Genomic DNA, 21,146 nt, shown 5'->3' with positions numbered 1-21,146 from the left:
GATCCTGTCTCCCAAAAGATCTGTGGACAGAGCTGCACAATAAGGTGGTTCTGTAAGTTAAGCAGAGTGCTAAGTTCTTTGAAGTGTCCTATATTTGTTGCCATGGGTTTCAGGAAGACCAACAGCTCCTGCCCTCAGGCACAGGGTCCTGTGCCTGAGCTGTCTATTAATGCATCAATAAGAGAGAGACAAAGAAAGAGGAACTTCTAAAAAAAAAAAGGAAATTCTTGGGGGATGGTTGAAGATAAAGAATTAAAAAAAAAAAAAGAGAACACATACTGGGCTATGGAGATGAGTGGAATTCACATTACTCCATTACAATCACTGGAGATGGGTGGCCCTTCCTCCAAATTACTGCAATTATTAATTTACTTTTAAATTATTAAATCTATTATGAAATTTGTGACTAAAGTCTGTTGAGTGCTAGCTCTGCAGTGCTCTTCAGGGGTCCTCTTCCCTCTGCTGATGCCTGAGGCTAGCAGGGAGGCCTGGCTAAAGGTGGTTGAATCTCTCCACTTCCCAACATTAGATTTCAAGTGAATCTTCAGCCATCTGAAGGATGGATTGTTTTACAGCTGATCAGCTGGCTTTAAAAGGGGTTTTCAAAGTGCTGAAAAAGCTTTTGAAAAGGTATTAAATATGACTTATAAATAAAACTACATGAAAGACACAGCATTGTGCCTTGGATCCTGGCAGGGATTACCCCCATACCAATAGCTTGGAGCTGATATCTCAGGGCTGAAACACTTAATTTCTGACATCCACTTTTACAATACAGGCTCATATTAAAATCAGTCCATGGCTTGGCATGAGACTCCACTTAGGTGAAGAATCAAAACACACACCCCTAACTGTGAGAAACTCTGCTCACAAAGAACTACTTTCCCCCAGGATTAGTGAGCAGTGGAATGCAAACATGTCTTTCTAAAGAAAACAAAACACAAACCCTTTAGACACTTTCTCCTCCAAGCTCTGAAAGAGAAGAAAGGGTGGAAGACGAGGGTTTTAGCTTCAGGAAATTGGGGAATCTAAAGGTTTAAAGAAACCAACTGCCTTAATTTTGAACAAAGCACAGTAAGACTCAGCAGAACATTTGAGTAAATGCTTTCTTATGTCCATTTATTAAATTAGTGAGAGTCAAACACACAGGCATATTAAATATATAGTATTTGTTGAATCCATTGAAAAAAAGCTTAAAAACCTTAAGCTTTTACTAAATCTGGTCAAGTTTGTGTGATTGTATTATTTCTGTAGCAAAGGTAACATCAAAATTTTCTAGAAATATGAGAAATCTATTATAGATAGAGAGCTTTCATATCAGCTATATTAATATTTGGAAAATGCACATGCAAAACTATTTCTTTTTGATCTGTTCATGTTGCCAAATTGTAATAGAGATAAGGAATTCAACCATCCTGTCCAAAGAACAGGCAAACAATGGGAAGCATCTGAGTATATGAGGCAGAAGGTGCCCCAAGTCAGCATGATGAGGGCAAAAAGAGATTCTGGGTACTGTTGGTGGGAGAATGCAGTAGCAAGTCAGGGAGAAAGTGATAAAAAATAAGTCCTAATAATGCATTCCTCTTCAGACAGGCTCCATGCTTTCAATCTAGTAATTTCACTAGTGGCAGGTTAGACATGTGCATAGGAAAACTAGACTCTGTTTATTTATACAGCTCATTATGGCTTTATGTGTTTATGTTTTATTTTTTAAGCCATTATTTAATTCCCTGCCATTGAGCAGAGATATCATAGGTAATCATGAGCTGAAATCCTGGTGCTGCTGAGATTAGTATGCATGTTGCTTTTGACTTCTGTAAGTCAGGATTGCACTCTTTTTCTAAGGAAAGCCATCAGTTACCATATAATCATCTGAAATACACAGCTAAGAGCACTATTATTTTCTTACCGAGAGGTGGTCCATGTGTTATAAGAATATCTATTCCATCTGGAATAAGGTTCCATTTCTCTAATAGTGCTTGGCCTCGTGGAAGATTAAAGCCCCAGCCATAAAACCAAGGTTGCCTGCCAAGAGAGGAGGAGAATGTCTTCAGTGCTACTTCCATGTACTGGTTATCTAATTAAAATACTGAGGTTGACTCTTTACTACCATGGAATTTGAAGACACAAATAGCATTCATTTTCTTCTTTGTGTGCCCAGTAATCCCCTCTTTCCATACAAGCAGTGTTGTTTAAATTGTATGGCAAACATGTACAGTCCTCCCCGCTTTCAGTAGACAGCATACAGTAAAATATTCACAGTATTGCTCCAACTCCTTACAAGCCCTGGATACCAAGATTCCATGTGTGGATTATCACGCTGACTCTCACAACATTTAGAAGAACAGCTGTCCCAGACACCTCCATGTGATTTATGTTTCACATTGGCTCCCAGCACGTTTGGCCCTTAGCCTATGACCAGCTGGGCAAGGACAGACCCTGGCACCATGACAGATCCTGCTCCAAAGTCAGAGACATCATCTCTGCTGCTTTGTTTCCCTAATTGGATACATCCCATCAGAACAAGAATGCTGCTGCTTCTCTTACACACAAATTTCTTCTGTCCTCTGGTGTGTTGACTTGCTTTTAAGTAAGACTTCCCATATTCAGGATTCCTTATCAGACAGGCATTTACATTTTTTAAAATGTACTTATGGAGCAGCTCATCATGGAGCAGCGGGACTGTAACACTGCCAGTCAGAACATGATTTATCTGTATCTTGCTATCCCATTGATTAAAAAACTATATTTCACAGCAATTATATCACAGTGTTAAATTATGTCTTGCTGACTAGGCTCTAATTCTAGGTCATAAAATTGAGGGGTGAGTTTTAGGTTGGAAGTTTAAATAATTTTTTGACTGATGTCTTGTGGCCATACCCATATTTGAAGAACAATGAACAGAAAGTTTTTCTTCCACAGACAAAAAGAGGCTCAGTTATTGATGACTGAAAAGCTTTTTTCTTATCCCCTGCCTTTTCATCACATGCCCTGGATAACCAGGGTCTTGAGAAACAGGTGTGCCAGGAAAAAAAAAGGTGAAACTTCGAACATCTGCTATCAGGACCAGAAATACATGTCCCAGCCTCCAGAAGCTGTGATGAGGGAGGTGAAGAAGGTCTGTGAAGGAGAAATGCTAACAGCACTGGCAGTGAAGCACAAATCTTGTTCTGAGAAACATTGGCTCAGGCCAAGGCAGCTGGCTAAGAAAAACACTGATCCCCACATCAGGCCACAAACCCACACTTTCCTGGCTACCTGTTCAACATTCCAAGCAGCCTTTCCTCACCTTCCTGATGCCAGGCTCTAGAGGGAGGCTCAGGGGAGACATTATCTCTCGAAAATTTCCTGAAAGGAGGTTTTAGCAAGGTGGAAATTGGCTCTCTTCTCCCAGCTAACAATCACCAGGACAAGAGGAAATGGCCTCAAGTTGTACCAGGGGAGGTTTAGATTGGATATTGGGAAAAATTCTTCACTGATAGGTCAAGTGGCTAAGTCAGATGTCTGGAAGCATTTAAAAGATATGTAGATGTGGAATTTGGGGACAAGGTTTAGCGGCATCAGGTTTATGGCTGGACTCAGTCATCTCAGAGGTCTTTTCCTAAACAATTATGGGATTCTCCTAACTGGTTTATTTTGCAGCAAGCTACCAGTAATGTTACCATGTGACATTGCCACACAGCAACCACACAAGCTCTGTGGAGCTGGATCTGCCCCTCCTCACATTCAACTCACCACTGAGATAAGGAAATTATTTCTACCATACAGGAATGCCTCGAAAATAAAAAAAAACCTTAAAGACTGTGAGATGCTTGGATATTGCAGAAGTGGGAGGCTTCGTAAAAATACACAGTGGTTGGTTTTTTCTAAACTCTTCATCCTTTCCTGCCTTGGGATTGCATTCCACACCTAACATGCCAAGCACATTTCTTCACCAAGAGGAAAATACACAACTGTTTGGCAAATTGTCTGGATGCCCAGGGCACGTTTTCCAGCAGCAAGAACTCACTGACAGAAAATATTTGCAAGGGCAAATAGGTGGCAAAAGAAGTGTCAGCACAGTAAATCATGTGTTTTAAGTCATTGACAGTTTCAAAGGATGTATATCCCTGCTCCCACCCCTCTCTTGGCCAGGTTCTGTTGGGCAGGGACAGGATTGTCCCCAGGTCCCCAATGGGAAGCAAGAGGCATCACCATCCCACAGGTGTGCCAGGCACAGAATAGAAACCAAGGGGAAAGACCAAGTGTTTGCTCAAGAAGCACAGGCCAAAAACTCACAGAATAGTTATCTTAAGACTACAACAAAGCATTTTTAAAGAGAAATAATCATGACTGCCACAGGTCTCACCAGAAGTCAGCTTACTCCTGCTGAAATCCAGACGACCACAAACCACATACACAGCTGTGAGAGCCTCTGCCTGCTTCTACCAGGGCTGAACTACACACAGCCACTTTCTAAAAAAGCCCATTTCCCCTTATGAATAGGCATGATCTGCTTATTAAGACAAGAAGCACTTTCCCCATCCCTCCCTCCTCCCTCCCTCGCTCCCTTTGTGGTGACTGCAGCGGGGCTGGTAAGTTATGCATGCTGGAGCTGTTCTTTTGTGAAGGGGAGATGTTACAACTTGTGTGATTTGCCATTATGCTGTCTTTTGTGACAATCCCGAGATGGAAGGAAATGTCTGGAATATTTCTGGCAAAAAATAAAAAAATAAAAAAAAATCCCAGGTCCAAGAAAGGATTCAGCGGAGGATGTTGGCATGCTTTACATTGGAGAGAAGAAAGACAAATCACACACTTCAGTGCCCCCACCCCCAAAGCAAAAACCATCTTTATAACCACATAGGGATTTTATAAATCCCCACATCCCTTCTTCTGAAAATTTATTACAAATCAACTATCTAAGTTTCTGAGTAGGGAAAAAGCCTTCTTCTCTAATACCCACTAATGAGCCCGTGACCTGGATATCATGCAAAGACAATTTTGTCTAAAATTTGCATTTATGATCGAACCTGAAAACAAAGTTAAATTCTTTATGTTGAGTACCGAATTTTTGTATTCCCAAGTAGTGCTTACTCAGGAAAAGTGTAATTATTTTTATAATGTATTTTTCAATAATATTTTACATTTGACAAAGAAAATATTGTCATGTATGCTCTACAAGAGAAAAATCCACTCTCCTAAAAAAAACCCAGAAACCAACTCAAGAAAAATTGATTTGGCAATTAAAGACATGCATCATTAATGTATTTCACCTTTGAAACGAAGCACTCATCTGTAGAAATGTACTTTGATTTAGGTCTTACCTTTTTCATGTGAACAGTTTGAGTGTCTCCAACACTCTACTGAAATTCAACCGTTTTATTATTTTGATAAGAATAATGATTGTCTACATAGAAGACTCAAGGGGGAAAATATATCAGAGGTGAATTTGTTTACAGCACAATTAACCTTATGTTTAAAACATTTGAACAAGTTTTGCAGGCCAAATAATCTGCCACACAAAAAGGGCTGAATTATCAGAGTTTGTGCTAGAAATCGGATGTTGCTTTATGTACTGAATTTCTATCTTTCTGTTCTAAAGTAACCATTGGAATAATTTTCTTACAGAATGATAGTTGCTATGACAACCATAGCAAATTTTCCTTTTCTGAAACAGATGTCTCATTTAGTTGAAAATTAGAATGTGAAAAACCCATGGGAAAAATTAATTCAAACTTTAACAGAACACTGACTACAATGTAATCTCTTATAGGTTAACCCCTTAACATCTTTCTGCACTCCTATAGTAACCTTCTCATAAATTCTAATTAAACCAGTTTAACCTCCTAGGAATGACCTTCTTAGCTATCATTAGCACTTTAGTTGTCTTTGAAAGGATCATTTCTGTTATAATAGTAACAAAAAAAAGTCATGTTAAAAAAATAATGGTCAAACATATTACCTCCCTAATTATTTATTAGGGTTTTTTTTTCTTTTATTCAGCTAGTAGTGGAAAGAGCTAACATATAGCCCAAGAATTCTTTTGTCATTTAAATGGGGCTTTACTTAGTTTTACATGTGGGGATGCACCACATATATTTGACCTGCCCTTTATGTGAAAATGGAAGGTTTTTCATTTTTAAACCACTGGTACCCATCTCAATCCTACAGGCAGCAATACAAACAAGGGATACTTGACTGGGAAGAACTATCAATGCACATGGATTTTTCTATTGCAAGCAATGAAAGACTGAAATTTGATTCTCCACTGCCTTGATGCAATGTAAACGTTTTAACTCAAAGAATGGTTTCCTTCCTTCCTTTCTTTCCAGCTCAAGGGGACTCTCCACAGTACCTGGGCACCCCTGCAAACAAACAGGGCAGAAAACCAGAAGGCACTCCCAGAAACATCCCCCCTTGGCACTGCCTGCAGGGCTGGGGGGTGGCAGCTAACACAAGAGCTGCAAGATTTACTGCAGCAGCTGCCTCTAGGCTGCCAAGCTGAGTAACACAAATCCTGCCACCAGTAGGCACCAATTACTCTGTTTGACTTCAAGGGAAAAGCCCGGTAGCCACAGGGAGCTAAAGGTGGTTTGACTAAACAGCAGCAGTGTTTCCATGGGATCAGTGGGCAGCATCTTGCAAACACCCTGGTAGCCAAAAGTGCAGAACTGAAGCACATTGTTCCTCCTAATTTGTATTTTTTCCTATAAATTTTTTTTTTGCAGCTGAAAGGCAAGTTCTCTCGCTAGAATTCCTTTGCTTACCAAAATAAATTTCAAAGGTTCACAAACACATGCAACTTGCTCCAGTCTTTTCTCCACAACTGTTGTCATTTTTGTCCTCCAGGAAAATAAACAGATATTGGTTGGTGACTGTCAAGAAGCTCAGTGGGAAAAGAATGGACCAAATCACCTTTCTCAGTCCTGCTCCTCTTCCTGAAAAAAGCAAATATTCTGTATTTAGAAGACTGGGCTACCCATGCTGAAAGTTATACTGGCAGGAGTTACTGGTCAAGGGCCATAGAGCACAAAAAGCAGATTCATCAGTGGCAAACATGGGCAAAACTCCAACACATCCTGATTCCCAGCCCAAGAAAACTCACTGTTGGACATTTAAGTCTAATTTTTCCTGGTCTTGATATCATCTTACTATCATAACTAGCTACAGTCCTGTAAACATGGGTGTACAGAACTATGTACACTGCATGTTTTCCCTGTGTGCAGGTTCTTCAGATATTCATATTTTTACATTCCCCACTACTGCATAAGCTGAATTTACCCAATCACTGCATTTGCCTTTTTAGCCTTTTCTCAGTAATTAATTAACTATTTTACTGAGTATTTCTATTATTTTTTAACTCTACTTTCTCTCCAAGTTATCATTCACAAGAGTTCATCTTTTTGGGGTTTTTTTTGTTTCTTTTGTTTGTTTGTTCGTTTTGTTGGGGGTTTTTGTTTTGTTTTGGTGTTTTGGGGGGGAGTTCGTTGTTGTTGTTGTTGTTTTGGGGTTTTTTTTGTATCAGCCATTTCATCTAAAGTAATTGTGAAATAACACAGACCATTTTGTCTTTTCTTCCTTACATGCAAAAGGGCCATCCAAAGCAAGAAGGGAAAGGACAAAAGCAGCTATCAGGCCACTGGTGCTAAGAATGACTGTTTGTCAGGGCGCTGTTTGTTTACAGGCTTTGAAATTTCATTCAACATCTGGGTATCTGAGTCAAACATAATTGAGATCTAAGGAAAAACAAGTTTCAGAAGTCTTCAGGAGCATGAGAAGATTTATATTACAACTAACTTCCATATGAGAGAGGCAAGGGTGGTGTGCTTTTAAAGAACAGCAGTGTGCAAAAATAATTTAAACATGCAAAAAAATTTAAATATTTTCATTCTTAGTTTTGAAGCCAGATCTTTTTTAATGGAAAGTAGGGCCTTATAACTAACAAATGGAAATGGTGCAACTCAGATCCTCTACTGGCCATAACACCCGACTCTGCTTCCATGGGGAAGTTTGCCCTGCTTGCTTTGCATCCAAGGTTGTCATTCTTGAAACTCTGAATCAAATTAAATTATTGTTTTCACAAAAGGAAATAAGGATAAAAATCTGAGTATGGCCCTTTGTCAGTAATTATTTCTCTTGCAATTCGAGTTACACATGAAATCATTCATCTTTTGTTTAGTAAAGGATTTCATACAGCTCTGACTGCAAAGAAGAAAGAATGAGCTATGACTAATAGGAACTGATCATTTCTAAACATTAATCTGTTATAAAACAATGAAAAATAAAATGAAATCTACTTTATCTTCATAACAAGAAAACAAGAAGGTAACAGGTAAGGAGGAAAATTAATGAAAGGCTGAATTTAAAATATGCCAGTACCAAATGCAGATAGTTTATCTCATTCTTCTGAAAGGCAAATTATTATACCCCATCTGATATTTTTAAAAAATAATAAAACAAGCAAAGGTAGAAGCTAATTTTTAATAATTACTCAAAAGATTCAATGCTGAGGGTTCAGATGTAGAACTGTACAGACTTTCAGTACAGTCTTAGGGATTTAATGCAGAGATAAGGTCTTGAGTTCCTGATGTCTCAGAGTCTGTTCCTCCAATCTCTTGAATTCTCAGCATCTAAAACTATAGACACAGCCAGATTATCAAGCCCATATTTGAGATACTGATAGCTGGTAGTCACAGAAAGAAGGGTTAGGAGAGGAGTTAACAGCCCCTCTGTTTGCAGTACAGCCACAATCTCATTTTAGATGTAAAACCTGCCAAGAAGGGGCCAATCCAAAAGGAAAAAAAAAAATGATGCCCGTCTATGCATGGCATCTTCATGGTTATTCACTGTCAGATGCCCAGACAGCTAAAGAAAAAGAAACCTTTTCCACACTTCCAGCAAGCTGGAGTCCCCTAATGCAGATGTTTGCTACCTGAGGAGATGGAATATCCCTTTTAGGGGCTCTCCCAGATAAAACATGACTAAAATATGAAAAATATGTTAACAGGTGTCCTGAGAAACAACAAAAAAGGCTCTCACAGTAGCCGCTGAATTACTGAGCCCCCCAGTTAGAGTCAGGCCCAAGAGTTATTCTGTTTAGTAATTCACCAGGTTTACATTCTTGTCTCAAAATACCAGGAGTAATCAGGCCATATGGACTAACTGTCTGCCAGTTCTTTTCTGATTTTTTTCCCTTTTTTTCTTACCTTCTTTTGCTTAGAAAATTCAAATCCATTTTGATTTAAACAAGCATGAAAACGCTTCCAAAACTAATAAATTAATGCAACATGTGTGCATATATGCATGAAGTGCATTATTATTAATGTTTCCAATTTAGCAACAGATTAACTTACTTCTTGTTTAAAAAAGCACATACTGATACTTCATATGCCATGTGTCTACCTGAAGTGAGCAAAATCCAAGCAATCCTAAATTCCATATTTACATTTTCCCACAGTCTTAAATTCACTCCACAGTGCAGTGGTGGAAACAAACTGCTGCAATATAGCTTTCTATACCAAAAAAGTAATGTTTAACAGATATCCTTCAGCTATCTAGGAATCTGAGATACCTTAAAAATGTACTTATCTGATGTAGATTACACAATTAGAAATACTTGACACACACAGGTGCAACCCTGTGTTGTAATGTTCAGCAAGATTTGTCTGAACTCAGGAAAAAAAAGGAATTTATGACCTTCTGGAGAAAGACAAGAAACTCAAGAGGACTACAAGGATGTTGTGGTTTATGCAGGGGAAAAAAGGTAGAAGGACCAATTCCCAGAGAGAGCTTAATCTTCCTACTGCTGTAAAAGATGGTAAAAAAATAAATACATCAGCAACAAAATGATGGCCAAGGAGAATCTCCGTCTTTGATTAGATGCAGGGGGAACATGGTGACAAGGACTGAGGAAAAGGCTGAGGTACTCAACACTTTCTCTCCCTCACTCTTTTGGTTGTTGTCATGGTACCAAGCCCCTTAGCTGGAGAACAGGGACAGGGAGCAGAATGGAGCCCCATGCTCCAGGGGGGAAATAGTGACTGCTACAGCACTGAGATCCACCAAAATCTATGGGGCTGGATGGGATGGGATCCACCCAGGAGCTGAGTGCCATCACATGCAGGACAACCAGAGAATCAGCCCCAGCCAAGGCGGGTTTGTGACAGGCAGCTCCTGCTCGGCCCACCCGAGCTCCTTCTGTGACAGAAGATGAAGGAAAGGCTGTGGATGTGTTTCTCTGGACTTTAGAAAGTCCTTGACACGGTCTGCCACACATTCTCCTGGGGACACTGGCTGCTCACAGCCTGGGTGGGTCCCTGCTCCACCAGGTATAAAACCAGACTGGTGGGGAATGGAGCCACATCCAGGTGGGGCCAGCACCAGTGGAGTCCCCAGAGCCCAGCACTGGGGCCAGAGCTGTTTAATCTTTATTGATGGTCTGGACAAGGGGATTGAGGGCTCACCCAGTCAGTCCATGGCAGCACCCAGCTGGGTGGGAGTGTGGATCTGCTGGAGGGCAGCAAGGCTCTGCACAGGGATCTGCACAGGCTGGACCCATGGCCAGCCCAGTGCTCTGAGGGGCAACAAGGCCAAGGGCCCGGTCCTGCCTTGGGTCACAGCGAGCCCTGCAGCTCCAGGCTGGGGCACAGGGGCTGGAAAGCTGGGAAAGGCCCTGGGGGTGCTGGGGACAGCGGCTGGACATGAGCCCAGGTGTGCCCAGGGGGACAAGAGGCCAATGGCACCTGGGCTGTGCCAGCCATGGGGTGGCAGCAGGGCCAGGGCAGGGACTGTCCCCTGTGCTGGCACTGCTGGGGCCACCCCTCAGATCCTGGGGCACTGCTGGGAACCTCAGCACAAGAAAGACACCGAGGGGCTGGAGCGTGTCCAGGGAAGGGAACGGAGCTGGGGAAGGGGCTGGAACAGCAGGAGGGGCTGAGGGAGCTGGGAAAGGGGCTCAGCCTGGAGAAAAGGAGGCTCAGGGGGAACCTTCTGGCTCTGCACAACTCCCTGACAGGAGGGGACAGCTGGGGGGGTCAGGCTCTGCTCCCAGGGAACAGGGACAGGATGAGAGGAAACAGCCTCAAGCTGGGCCAGGGTAGGTTCAGGTTGGACATCAGGAGGAATTTTGTCATGGAAAGGGTGCTCAGGCACTGGAAGGGGCTGCCCAGGGAGGTGGTTGAGTCACCAGCCCTGGAGGTTCAGAAGATGTGTAGATGTGCTTAGGGACAGGGTTTAGTGTTGGCCCTGGCAGTGCTTGTTTTATGTTTGGACTCAGTCTTAGAGGTCTTTCCCAACCTAAACAATTCTATGATTGGTTCCAATTTTCCCTGCTTTCTTAGTGGTGAAGAAAAATCCTCATTTTAATTCATTTTAAACAATGCTAATTTATTGAATGAAATAACAGCAATTCCAAAGGAAGTGTTCTAATGTTAAAGCAGTTTCACAAGTGGTAAATTACTTTTCCCCTTAAAATCTGGTCAGGGAAAAGAGAAAGAACTCAGCCAGCTTTGTTACAATTAGTTGCTGTGTCAGTGGCTCTATTTACAATTCTTCATGTGGAGTCACCATCTCCTTCTTGATGTAGTAACACCTTTCCTGTGTCAAAACCTGGGCAAAATGCACACATATAAGCTACCACAGAGTAGGGAGGCTGATTCTCACCAGGTGTAAATGGCTCAAAAGCTGGTGGAGCACTGCCAAGTTACTCCAGCTGAGAATCAACTCCACATAGACCCGCTCCAAACTAGTTGGCTATTTGTGTTTCTCTTGGAAAATCGCCAAAGGGCTCATCGCAGTGCCCAACTGTGTTTACATCTCTGAAACATCCTGAAATTGCTGCTGTCTGGGACTACAGCTCAGACTGCAGATAGAGCTGGTAGTCCTTTTGTTCAAGGAGAAAAAAAAATGGGGGGGGGGGGGAAGCGGCAAAACAAAAAAAAAAAGAAAGGCACTTTAAACTTTAAAATCAGCTCTGTCTCATAAAATTAAACTTTCAAGCAAATGTGAAAAATAAAGAGAAAACTGCTGTGGGGGATAGCAATTTCACTCTTGTGGTTTATGAACTGCAGGAAAGTGAAGCCAATTCCCTATAGTGAGATTACAGGTCTCCTCTTCTACAGGTCTTAAATTAAAAACCAGCTGAATCCAAAGTGAGCTAGTTTACTGGATCAGAAGATTCAATTATTTCTGCTAAGTAACTGAATGTGAACTACTTCCTTTTAATAATATACAACTAATAATTACTGCCCAAGAAAGGACTTTTTCCTACCGAGCTAATTAAACTAAAGCAATACATTTTTCAACTGCTCTCAAATTTAACTAAAGCAAGGAACATCGAAAAGCAAGTAAATGCAAATCTCCACTCACAGAAGGAAACACAAAGCCACACAAAGCATTCAGACATCACAAGAAATAAGATTTGTCCAAAATTGTTATGTTGAAAACAAGATAATTTCAGGTCTATATTCAGCATACATGCATGTGTGTGTCCTGCACACTTGTACAGACACAGTGAAAGAGCTTTACTGCAAAGTGGATGCAAAGCACTTTTGGCTTCATTAACTGGTTAAACTCCCCCTGCAAGAGGTCACAGTGAAATGTGTTAAAGAACTGATCCATATCCCTAATGCACAAAACGCAAGAGGTGTCTAAACCACTGATTTTCCTCTATTGTGATACTCTGGGATTAAACTGTTCCAGACTCCTCAGTCCCAGGCAACTCTGAGAAAAAATTTTATTTGACAAAAAACATTTTCTGGAATGTTCACCAACGAAAAAAAAAGAAAAATAAAAGCAATATTTAAACTGCTGTGACTCAGGAATACCTAAGAACTAGAATTTATTGCATTGGTTTGAGAGTGATGGTATTTATGGACTACAGTAGGTGTAGTTCAGTCTACATTTTCATTTGTCCAAACACCTATTGCAGAGTTTAATTAATTAATAACAACTATACTCGTTCAACATGATATAGAAAATTCACTTGGAGTTAATGAACTTTTATTTTCTTCCACGCACTTTTTTCAGAAATGTTAAAGATTCTTGCTAATTCGTTTCAGTCACTTAATTTGTATGGAAGCATTCATTAAAAAGACCTCTCCTGAATTCAGTATGATTGCTCTCACAAGCAGTAGCACCTGTATACCCACAGCCTGCTGAATGACCTTCACATCTCCTATATTTTCAAGTCATGAAGAAAATGAAAAGCTTTCCAAGACGAATTTATCACATCAAATGCACCAATTTAAGCTAATTCTTTCTTATAATATAGGAAATAATAATATAAAAATAAAGATAAAAATTATCCAGTGATCTGTTCCTGATGCTAAAACAGCCAGAATGTTAAATCTCACTTTCTGCCACTGGAAAACCTTTCACACTCCAGAAGTTCAGTATCATTCAGTTCTCCACACCAACTTCCCTGAACAGCTGAGCTTAATAGATCTAAATAATTTTGCAGGAAGAACCATGCTTATGATCTTCCATATGCTGCAGACTAAACTACAAGTGCATTGTGGTTTTAAGTTGTTCTAGAAGCACCACTTCCAAAGTGGAAAATGGCTTCTTGTAAGTATGAAAGAGGAAATTAAAATATCATTCCAGCATTCTGCTAAAATACAATTAAACCTGTATCTATGTGCCTCAGACTGATAATACATTTAAACAGGATGATGAACTTTTCTTTCTCTCTTCTGTATATGTTGCTATTTCTTACATATCTGTCACATCTTACCTACCTTATACTGAATGCTTGAAATAAGATATCTTCAGCATTCTCACTAGAGTAATACAGTCACATCAGGTAGGCTTAGATGCCAAACTTCTCTCAAAAATTTCTGAAACCTGAGATGCCTCATTTCTAAATAATGAGTAGGGCCTGTTATTCCCACAGACTACTTTCATTTTATTCAAGAACCACCTCAAGTCTACCTAAATTACTCACTTCTATCGCCTGCCTCAAAGTCACTAATTAAAACAACTCCAGATAGTTCCCAACTTTAACAACCAGGGAACATCTACCACTTTAAAAACATATTTCTGAGCAGAAGTCCACATCATCCACATGCGGGATTTCTGCATCCATCCAAGCAAAACTGCAGCACAGACATGCTAAGAAGTTACCTGCTCAGAAATCTACTTAATCTGAAGTTTGGAAGACTTTTAGAGTGAATTTTCCCCAGGAAATGGTACAGAAACAAGTGCACTTCAGTTATTTGTATTTTTATCTTTTGACCAAGTGTGGGTGCAGCAAGAAAAGAACATAAAAGAATCCAGTATTTTACAAAGAAAAACATCTAGTATGGTTATGTCCAGTAACAAAAAATTTTATTCCTTTATGTGGAAGATGCTAAGTAGGTTTTTTAATTGAAAGGGAACAGAACTAAGAATTGGAATGGTCACTTTGAGGCAGAAGTTCTTGCTCTCTGTGAATTCTGGGGAGTGAAACCCACAGTGTAACACCTTGAGCTGCTGCTGCTCCACATGGAAGCCACACTCCCAGCTTGGGAGGTTTATTATGTTAAATGAAGTCAGTATTTTATTTTAATACAGTTTCATTTTAATTGATGTTCATCTCAATGACTAAAAATTTGTACAAGGTCCCAGAAAGTAAACATTAGGTGATTCATCACCAGCAAAATGAAAGCGTGTCCCTCTCATGAAATGAATCTATAAATCTTCACTGATGGAAACTGAGTTCAGTGAGGAATGAAAGAAACTATTACAGCTGTTCTTGAAAAGATGGAGGAGGAAGGCACTGAAATGGAGGCCTGGCCTGGAGTCTGCGTGGAACCTAAATAAGGCTGCTTCAGTTTGGCCTTTGCATGTCTTTGAAACTGCCCTGATTACACATGGAAGTCACAGCCTTTCCATGCACATGCCCCTGTGCATGTGCACACACACAGAGGAGAAGGAGGACATTTGACAAGGAGTCAAAACAATTAAGTCACCTACTCTGTGACAAAACACAAATCAGACAAGAAAATAACAACTCAGACTAGTTACACACCCACAGCTAAGCACTACTCCCTACACTGGATGCACTTCAGTAAAGACACTTGGCTGGAATAGTCCAGACAACTGCAGTGCACCAAGAAAACAGACAACAGGTTGGAACAAACTGCCAGCTCTCCAACCAAAGGGGGATGATGATTTGGAGAATAAGTCCCCTGTCAAGGCTGCTTTGGGCTGATACTCACTAATGTAACCTAGATGTTGATGTCCTTTAGACTGGAGGGAATTCATCCATCTCCTCTGACAAAGCCAGAGCTCATAGGATGGGCCTTACCCAGTTTGCTAAACTCAATAAAAACAAGACTTGAACAGAAAGACAGTGCTCCCCACATACACACCCTTAACTTTCTTCCCTCAATTCCCAATTTTGGAAAAATAATGTGGCACCAGAGCTGTTGGTCCATGTGTAAACATGCCTGGCCAAATCTAATCAATGCTCCATTGGAGGGAAGCTACAAAAGCCCAGGAGTCCAGCCCAGGCATCTGTCACTGCAGGACAAATGGTCACAAATGTCTTTCTAGGCTGACATTAATATTTGCTCTCCTATCTTCCCTGACTGAGGAATTAAGAGTTTCTGAAATTCTTTAACAAAAGAGTGAAGGAGGAAATGAGAATACATAGACACTCGGGGAAAAAAATTTACTTCTGCAAAAAGAAAAATGAGGTTCTGTTTCACAGGAATGGATCCCTCCAGAAAATTGAAGCCAAGTAAAAATCCACTCTGGATAATGAGTGTGGAGGCAATCTCATCCAAAAGGGCTTCTTTAAGCTATCCAGGCCAATGTATCATTTAGAATAATGAAACTGTCATATGTTTGTAAGAGAGTTGTGATTGTCCCTTCCTTTCCCACATGGTGGAAAATGGAAAAAAGAGATAAAATGCTCTCCTGCCACCTTGTATGCTTGTTTGAAAGCAGGAGGACCAAAGTTTCTCCTGCAGCTGTATACATCTGCTTACAAATATTATGGCAAGCTAGGAAAAAATCTTCTTCTGCCACTTGCATTTCTTTTGCATTGTCAAGTAAAATGTGTACTCTTATCCTGTCACTAGTGCACAGTAATCCACTTCTTAATAGAAAGGCCACTTGTCATTTTCTACAAGATCAGAGCATACACACAGAATACCTGTCTTTAGCAGATGCACATTTTTTCTACATGTTCTCATGTCTATACATAAATGTACATGCACCTTTATAGGCATTTATTTTTACATGGCATTTCTGAATAACAATTGTAAAATATACAGTGGACTCATTCAGCAAGCACAGCAGATCCTGTGCACTGAATGCATCAGGTCTTTTTGTGCAAACACAGTTTGTAATTGTGCAGTTAAAATCCCTGGCAGTACAGAAGCAAGAGTGGATGGTATAGTCCATCTTCAAGCTGTGATTAGTACTAAAATTCTTACCTGCAAAATAGTACTGGGGCGGGGGGGGGGAAGGCTACAATAGGGGGGTGATGAGCTACAATAGAAGGCTGAAAATCTGTAGCTCAAATGCTCACTAATAAATTCTTAGTGTGGTTCTATGAAAGATGTCATCACAGAGTTAATACCCTGTCTGATAACACAGAACCCCGTCTGATGACAAAGACCTGCTCCAAATCCAAATTCAAACTTCCACTATTATCTCAGCTTCCTGACTTCTGAGCCACTTGTTGAGACCATCTACTGCTTGTAGTGAGTGTGATAACAATAGCAAATTCCCAGTTGCAAGGCCTTTGTTGACACCTGTCCATTTCAGGTGTCTGCCTGACACACAGTTCTAGCTCTGTAGTAGGATTGACAGAATCACAGAAAGATGACACAAAAAGGACTTCTGGAGATCTCCAGTCCAACCTACCACTCACTGCCTCTCACCACCACTAGATCTGGTCAGCCATGACTGTCTAGCCAAGTCTTGGAAACACTTAAATATGTTATCTCTACCACCTCTCTGCTTGCTATATTTTTACTTCTATTACCTGATTTTTTTTGTTACTGAAAAATAAATTTAAAACCTCTAGAAAATTACTTCATCCTTGGGAAATCTTAGCAGTCCCAAATATGTTATATGGAATTATTGCACAGAATGCTTTGGGTTGTTCTATCTGCTAGTTTGTCTGTCTTCGTAACAGTTCAGAGCAAAAGTGTTTAAAATTACTTTTCAACCAGAAGCTTTCCATTTTACAGTAAATGTTATTGAGGAACTAAAGCCTTCTCTTTTACATTCACAGCAACTATAGCTACTGTCTGCACAAGACTGTTTCCAAGTCTGTGGATATATTCTGGCCATGCCCTGGTTCTGCCGGGATGAAACCAGAGTGCATTTTCCTGTGACTAGGTTTTGCAAAAAAAATCAGGGTGTCCAGGCTTTTTACTGAAGAAGACCCAACAGTTCCCAGTATCTGGGCTGTACTGAAGGACGTGCATTAACATGAGCATTTCCAGCAGGTCAGGAATGATCCTGCCCCTCTGCCCAGCCCTGGAGTCACATCTGGCCAGCTGTGTCCAGCTCTGGGATCATCAGCACAGGAGGGACAGGGAGCTCCTGGAGCGAGGCCAGCGGAGGCTGCAGAGATGATTCAGGGCCTGGAGCATCTGTGCCAGGGAAAGGCTGAGGGAGCTGGGGCTGTCCAGGCTGGAGAGGAGCCCCAGCTGAGAGGGGCCCTCAGCCCTGGGTGTCCCTGTGTGCAGGGAGGGCTCCGAGCAGGGCCCAGGCTCTGCTCCGGGGGCCCAGCAATGGCACCAGAGCCACGGGCAGGGACTGAGCCCAGGGGGTTCCACCTGCACAGGAGGCACAACTTCTTCCCTGGGCACTGCCTGGGCACTGAACACAGACCAGAGAGGCTGGGGAGTCTCCTCACTGGGGATATTCCAGACCCCTCTGGACACAATCCTGTGCCCTGTGCTCTGAGATGGCCCTGCTGGAGCAGGGAGGTGGCACCAGTGACCCACCATGGTCCCTTCAGCCTGGCCCATCCTGGGACTCTGTGAAGCACGTTGCATTCTTATGGATGCCCTGCTCATCCAGATTTGGCAGCCAGCCCCATCTGCACTGGCCAAACAGAGCTACCCTTTGCATTCAGCATTGCTCTGGACACATTTAAAATCTTGGTATTCCTGAGTTTCTCATGAAACTTCTAATGTTTCCACACTTCTCCTCCTTATCATGATAATCCATGGTCCAAGATGTGGCTTTTTGCAAGTACTAATTCCTAAGTAGCTGCTTTTGTGCATTGCAAGTTGCATTTCAAAATGGCTGTTCCCTGCTCAATGATAATACTTGTGTAATTAACAATTAAGACAGTTAAATTTTCGTTAGTGAGTTGAGGCTCAATCTGGCATTTGAATTCTTGCCCTTGAGCCCAGGAGATTTAGAGCATTGGTTTCTGAGACAAAACACTGTCCCATTTCTTCTGTGCAATTAAAAATAACCACTTAGTTTTAGATAATAATAGAGGACAAAATACCAAGTGCTATTAAAAATATTTAACCACACACAAGTGGTACATATTTAAAAGACCTTAGAGACTGGCATGTTATGCAAACCAATCAAGCTCTCATGGTTTAATTTGCAACTAAAACATTTTAAATAGAAGTAAAATCTAATGTGTACAGGTTATATATAAAAATGCAGATGGCTACAGGCAAAAGACACTAAGTTAATGCTGCTTGGCTTTCACTCAGACCTTACCCCAGTGTTCTCAAAGTACTTTGCAACTATTGATTAACGTGTTTTATGAATGAAGGATATCTCCAGCTTCTAATTATTTCTATGAAAGATGATGTAAGACAGAAGATCAGCACTGCAACCAGAAATGCAAAGTCGAGGTGCATATTTTCAAAGCAGAAAAATAAAATTATTTTAGGATGCTAGACAAGCAACTGCATGAAATTTAACTTTCTTATGGCATTCTGAGATCTTAAAGAACTTTAAATCTAGAAGTCTTGACTATGTTCATAAATATCTTTAAATGGACTAGCTTGATAATTCTAGGTCAAAAAAAAGATTCACCACATAAAGTTCAGCAAATTTCTGTATCTTTTTAGAGATTACATTACTATGATGTAGAAAGAAACTGAGATTGATTTCCCAGGGTGGCTAGGACAAACCTCTCCTTTTAGGGCAAACGAAGTATAGCAACAGAAATGCCAAAGAACAGTGGTGCTCACTAGGCACAGGAGTGTACTACAGCCTGAAATCCAGCAGCAGCTAGTCAAACCCCCCAAAAAGAGATGATTGTCTTCCCAAGCTTTCTGATTGTTGTGCTGGCTGATGGGACTACATCTGCTGCCCTACAGATTAATGACGAGCTGTTATTGCTACTGTTGATGTTTCCACTGGACACGTCATCAATTGGCGTTCAGCATTGCTGAACAGTGAGTAAAAAAACCCAGTTTGGCTGCAAAACTTTCATCAAGACTCTCTCAGGTGGAGAAAGCAAATATCTTCAAGAGACCTTGCAACACTCCTGGATCATAAGGGGGTGAGAGAAGAGTTAGTAACACTGTGAAACATGGAGTGGGGAAGTGTAGCTATAACTTGGAGTTGCAGAAAGGATGGAAAATGTTCTTTTGACTTGGAGGATAGGTCATGGCAAATAACTGGCAACTTGTGCAGAGCAACAGGATTTGTGCACAAGGGGAATGTGATAGAGCTGATTTTACAGAAACATTTATGGGTTAGTGGGTGGACAAAAGGTTTTCTCAACAGGTTTTTGCAGATCTAGTAATACACAGAAAATTCAAATCATTCTCTTTATCCTCTACATAGTGCTACTTTATAGACAGTGTTTTGCTCTAATTTAATTTCTCTAGTCTTCCATGTGACTTTTGGTACTTCAGTGCCTGGAAAATGGTTACTGACACTGGAAATATGGTGCCTGGTTACGAACACTGCAATGAAGATATGAGGTTGCCAGACATATTGCAAACAGAGAATAATTACAGTATTTACAGTTGAACATCAAAATGGGAGAAGATGCCAAGTGGCATTTGTCAGAAGTTAATATTGAGACTGATACTATCTAACATCTTCCCAAATAATTTGGAAAATTAAGTAAACTGCACATTGACTGTATATACTGTACACACAAGAGGAAGATGAACTACAATACAGCAGGTTGGGAGGTTGAAAAAAAAAAACAGAAAGATCTGGAGATCTGAGACGGTGAAAGAGAAGGGTGCATTTAAGAGGGAAACTAACCTAGACAAAAGTAGAATAATAAGCTTAGACAAAATTAACATCCATCTCAAGGAACCAAATGGGAAAAAGCCAATTTTCATTTAAAAAAGAAATCCAAGAGATTTCACAGTTTATTCACACTGAAAATTCACATTGGGGTATATGCATCAGGTTTGACAACTTGTTTGCTACATTTCATCCTGATGTAATGCTAAAAGGAAGTATAATGTATTCCCTTAAAACCCTGCTTTTTAAAATACATTTTTACTTATTTTAAACATATACCAAATGCTCATGAAAGACCCAATTTACAGGCCCATTGGCAGAAATAATAAACAGCAATGGGACATTAGTAAGAGACAGAGAAGCAGCACATATAAGGAATTCAGGAATAAAGTCCATCTGCCTGCAATACTGTCAAGGAGTTCTAAGTGTTCACTGTGCAGTAGAGCAAAATCCTTGAAATATTAAGCTGCTACTGATTTGTTAACTTTAGTTTAGAAGCTCACCTAGACCTCGAGGAAAGCTATTACTTTATAAAATAAAGTAAGATTCTGAGGGATATTCAAGAAAAGACCTTCACAGGTGCTGAAATAAGCTCACTGAGTTAAATGACTACTGTATACACTAATGAACCTCCAATATCATCCCTAGGATGGAAAATTTCAAAAGAATTTACCCTTGCATTAAAATTAACCTGTAATTAGATAAACTCACCAAGGATAGAAAGGATATTTTATGACACAAAAGCCCCCTGCATGGACTGTTAAACAACTGCTCCTGGCTGAGAGTTTGAAGAGCACACCAGTCTTTTTCCCCATCATTATTTGGTTAACAATACCCACAGTATAATACATTATTTTGTCACAGGAATCATTCATTACAAGAAAATATAAAACCTTTATCAAAGTGGGTGTTACTTTTCTTCCTAACACAGCAATCCAAATACAGATGATGCAGACAAAATGGCTGATGTGATAGCAAAT

The 21,146-nt window shown here is 40.6% G+C and overlaps 1 protein-coding gene across 2 annotated transcripts in view; it reads right to left on the bottom strand.

Moving 5' to 3' along the window:
* The window catches only part of MPPED1 (metallophosphoesterase domain containing 1), a 58,971-nt gene that overhangs the window by 10,343 nt on the left and 27,482 nt on the right, over nucleotides 1–21,146 (bottom strand). For both annotated transcript variants that reach the window (XM_014881059.2, XM_088164797.1), the window contains one exon: nucleotides 1,910–2,025. In XM_014881059.2, the coding sequence (XP_014736545.1) occupies nucleotides 1,910–2,025 (116 nt within the window). The remainder of the gene's footprint in view (nucleotides 1–1,909; nucleotides 2,026–21,146) is intronic.

This window comes from Sturnus vulgaris, chromosome 5, assembly GCF_052056855.1.
Source record: "Sturnus vulgaris isolate bStuVul1 chromosome 5, bStuVul1.hap1, whole genome shotgun sequence".
Lineage (NCBI taxonomy): Eukaryota > Metazoa > Chordata > Aves > Passeriformes > Sturnidae > Sturnus > Sturnus vulgaris.
This window is presented reverse-complemented; position numbering and strand designations above follow the sequence as displayed.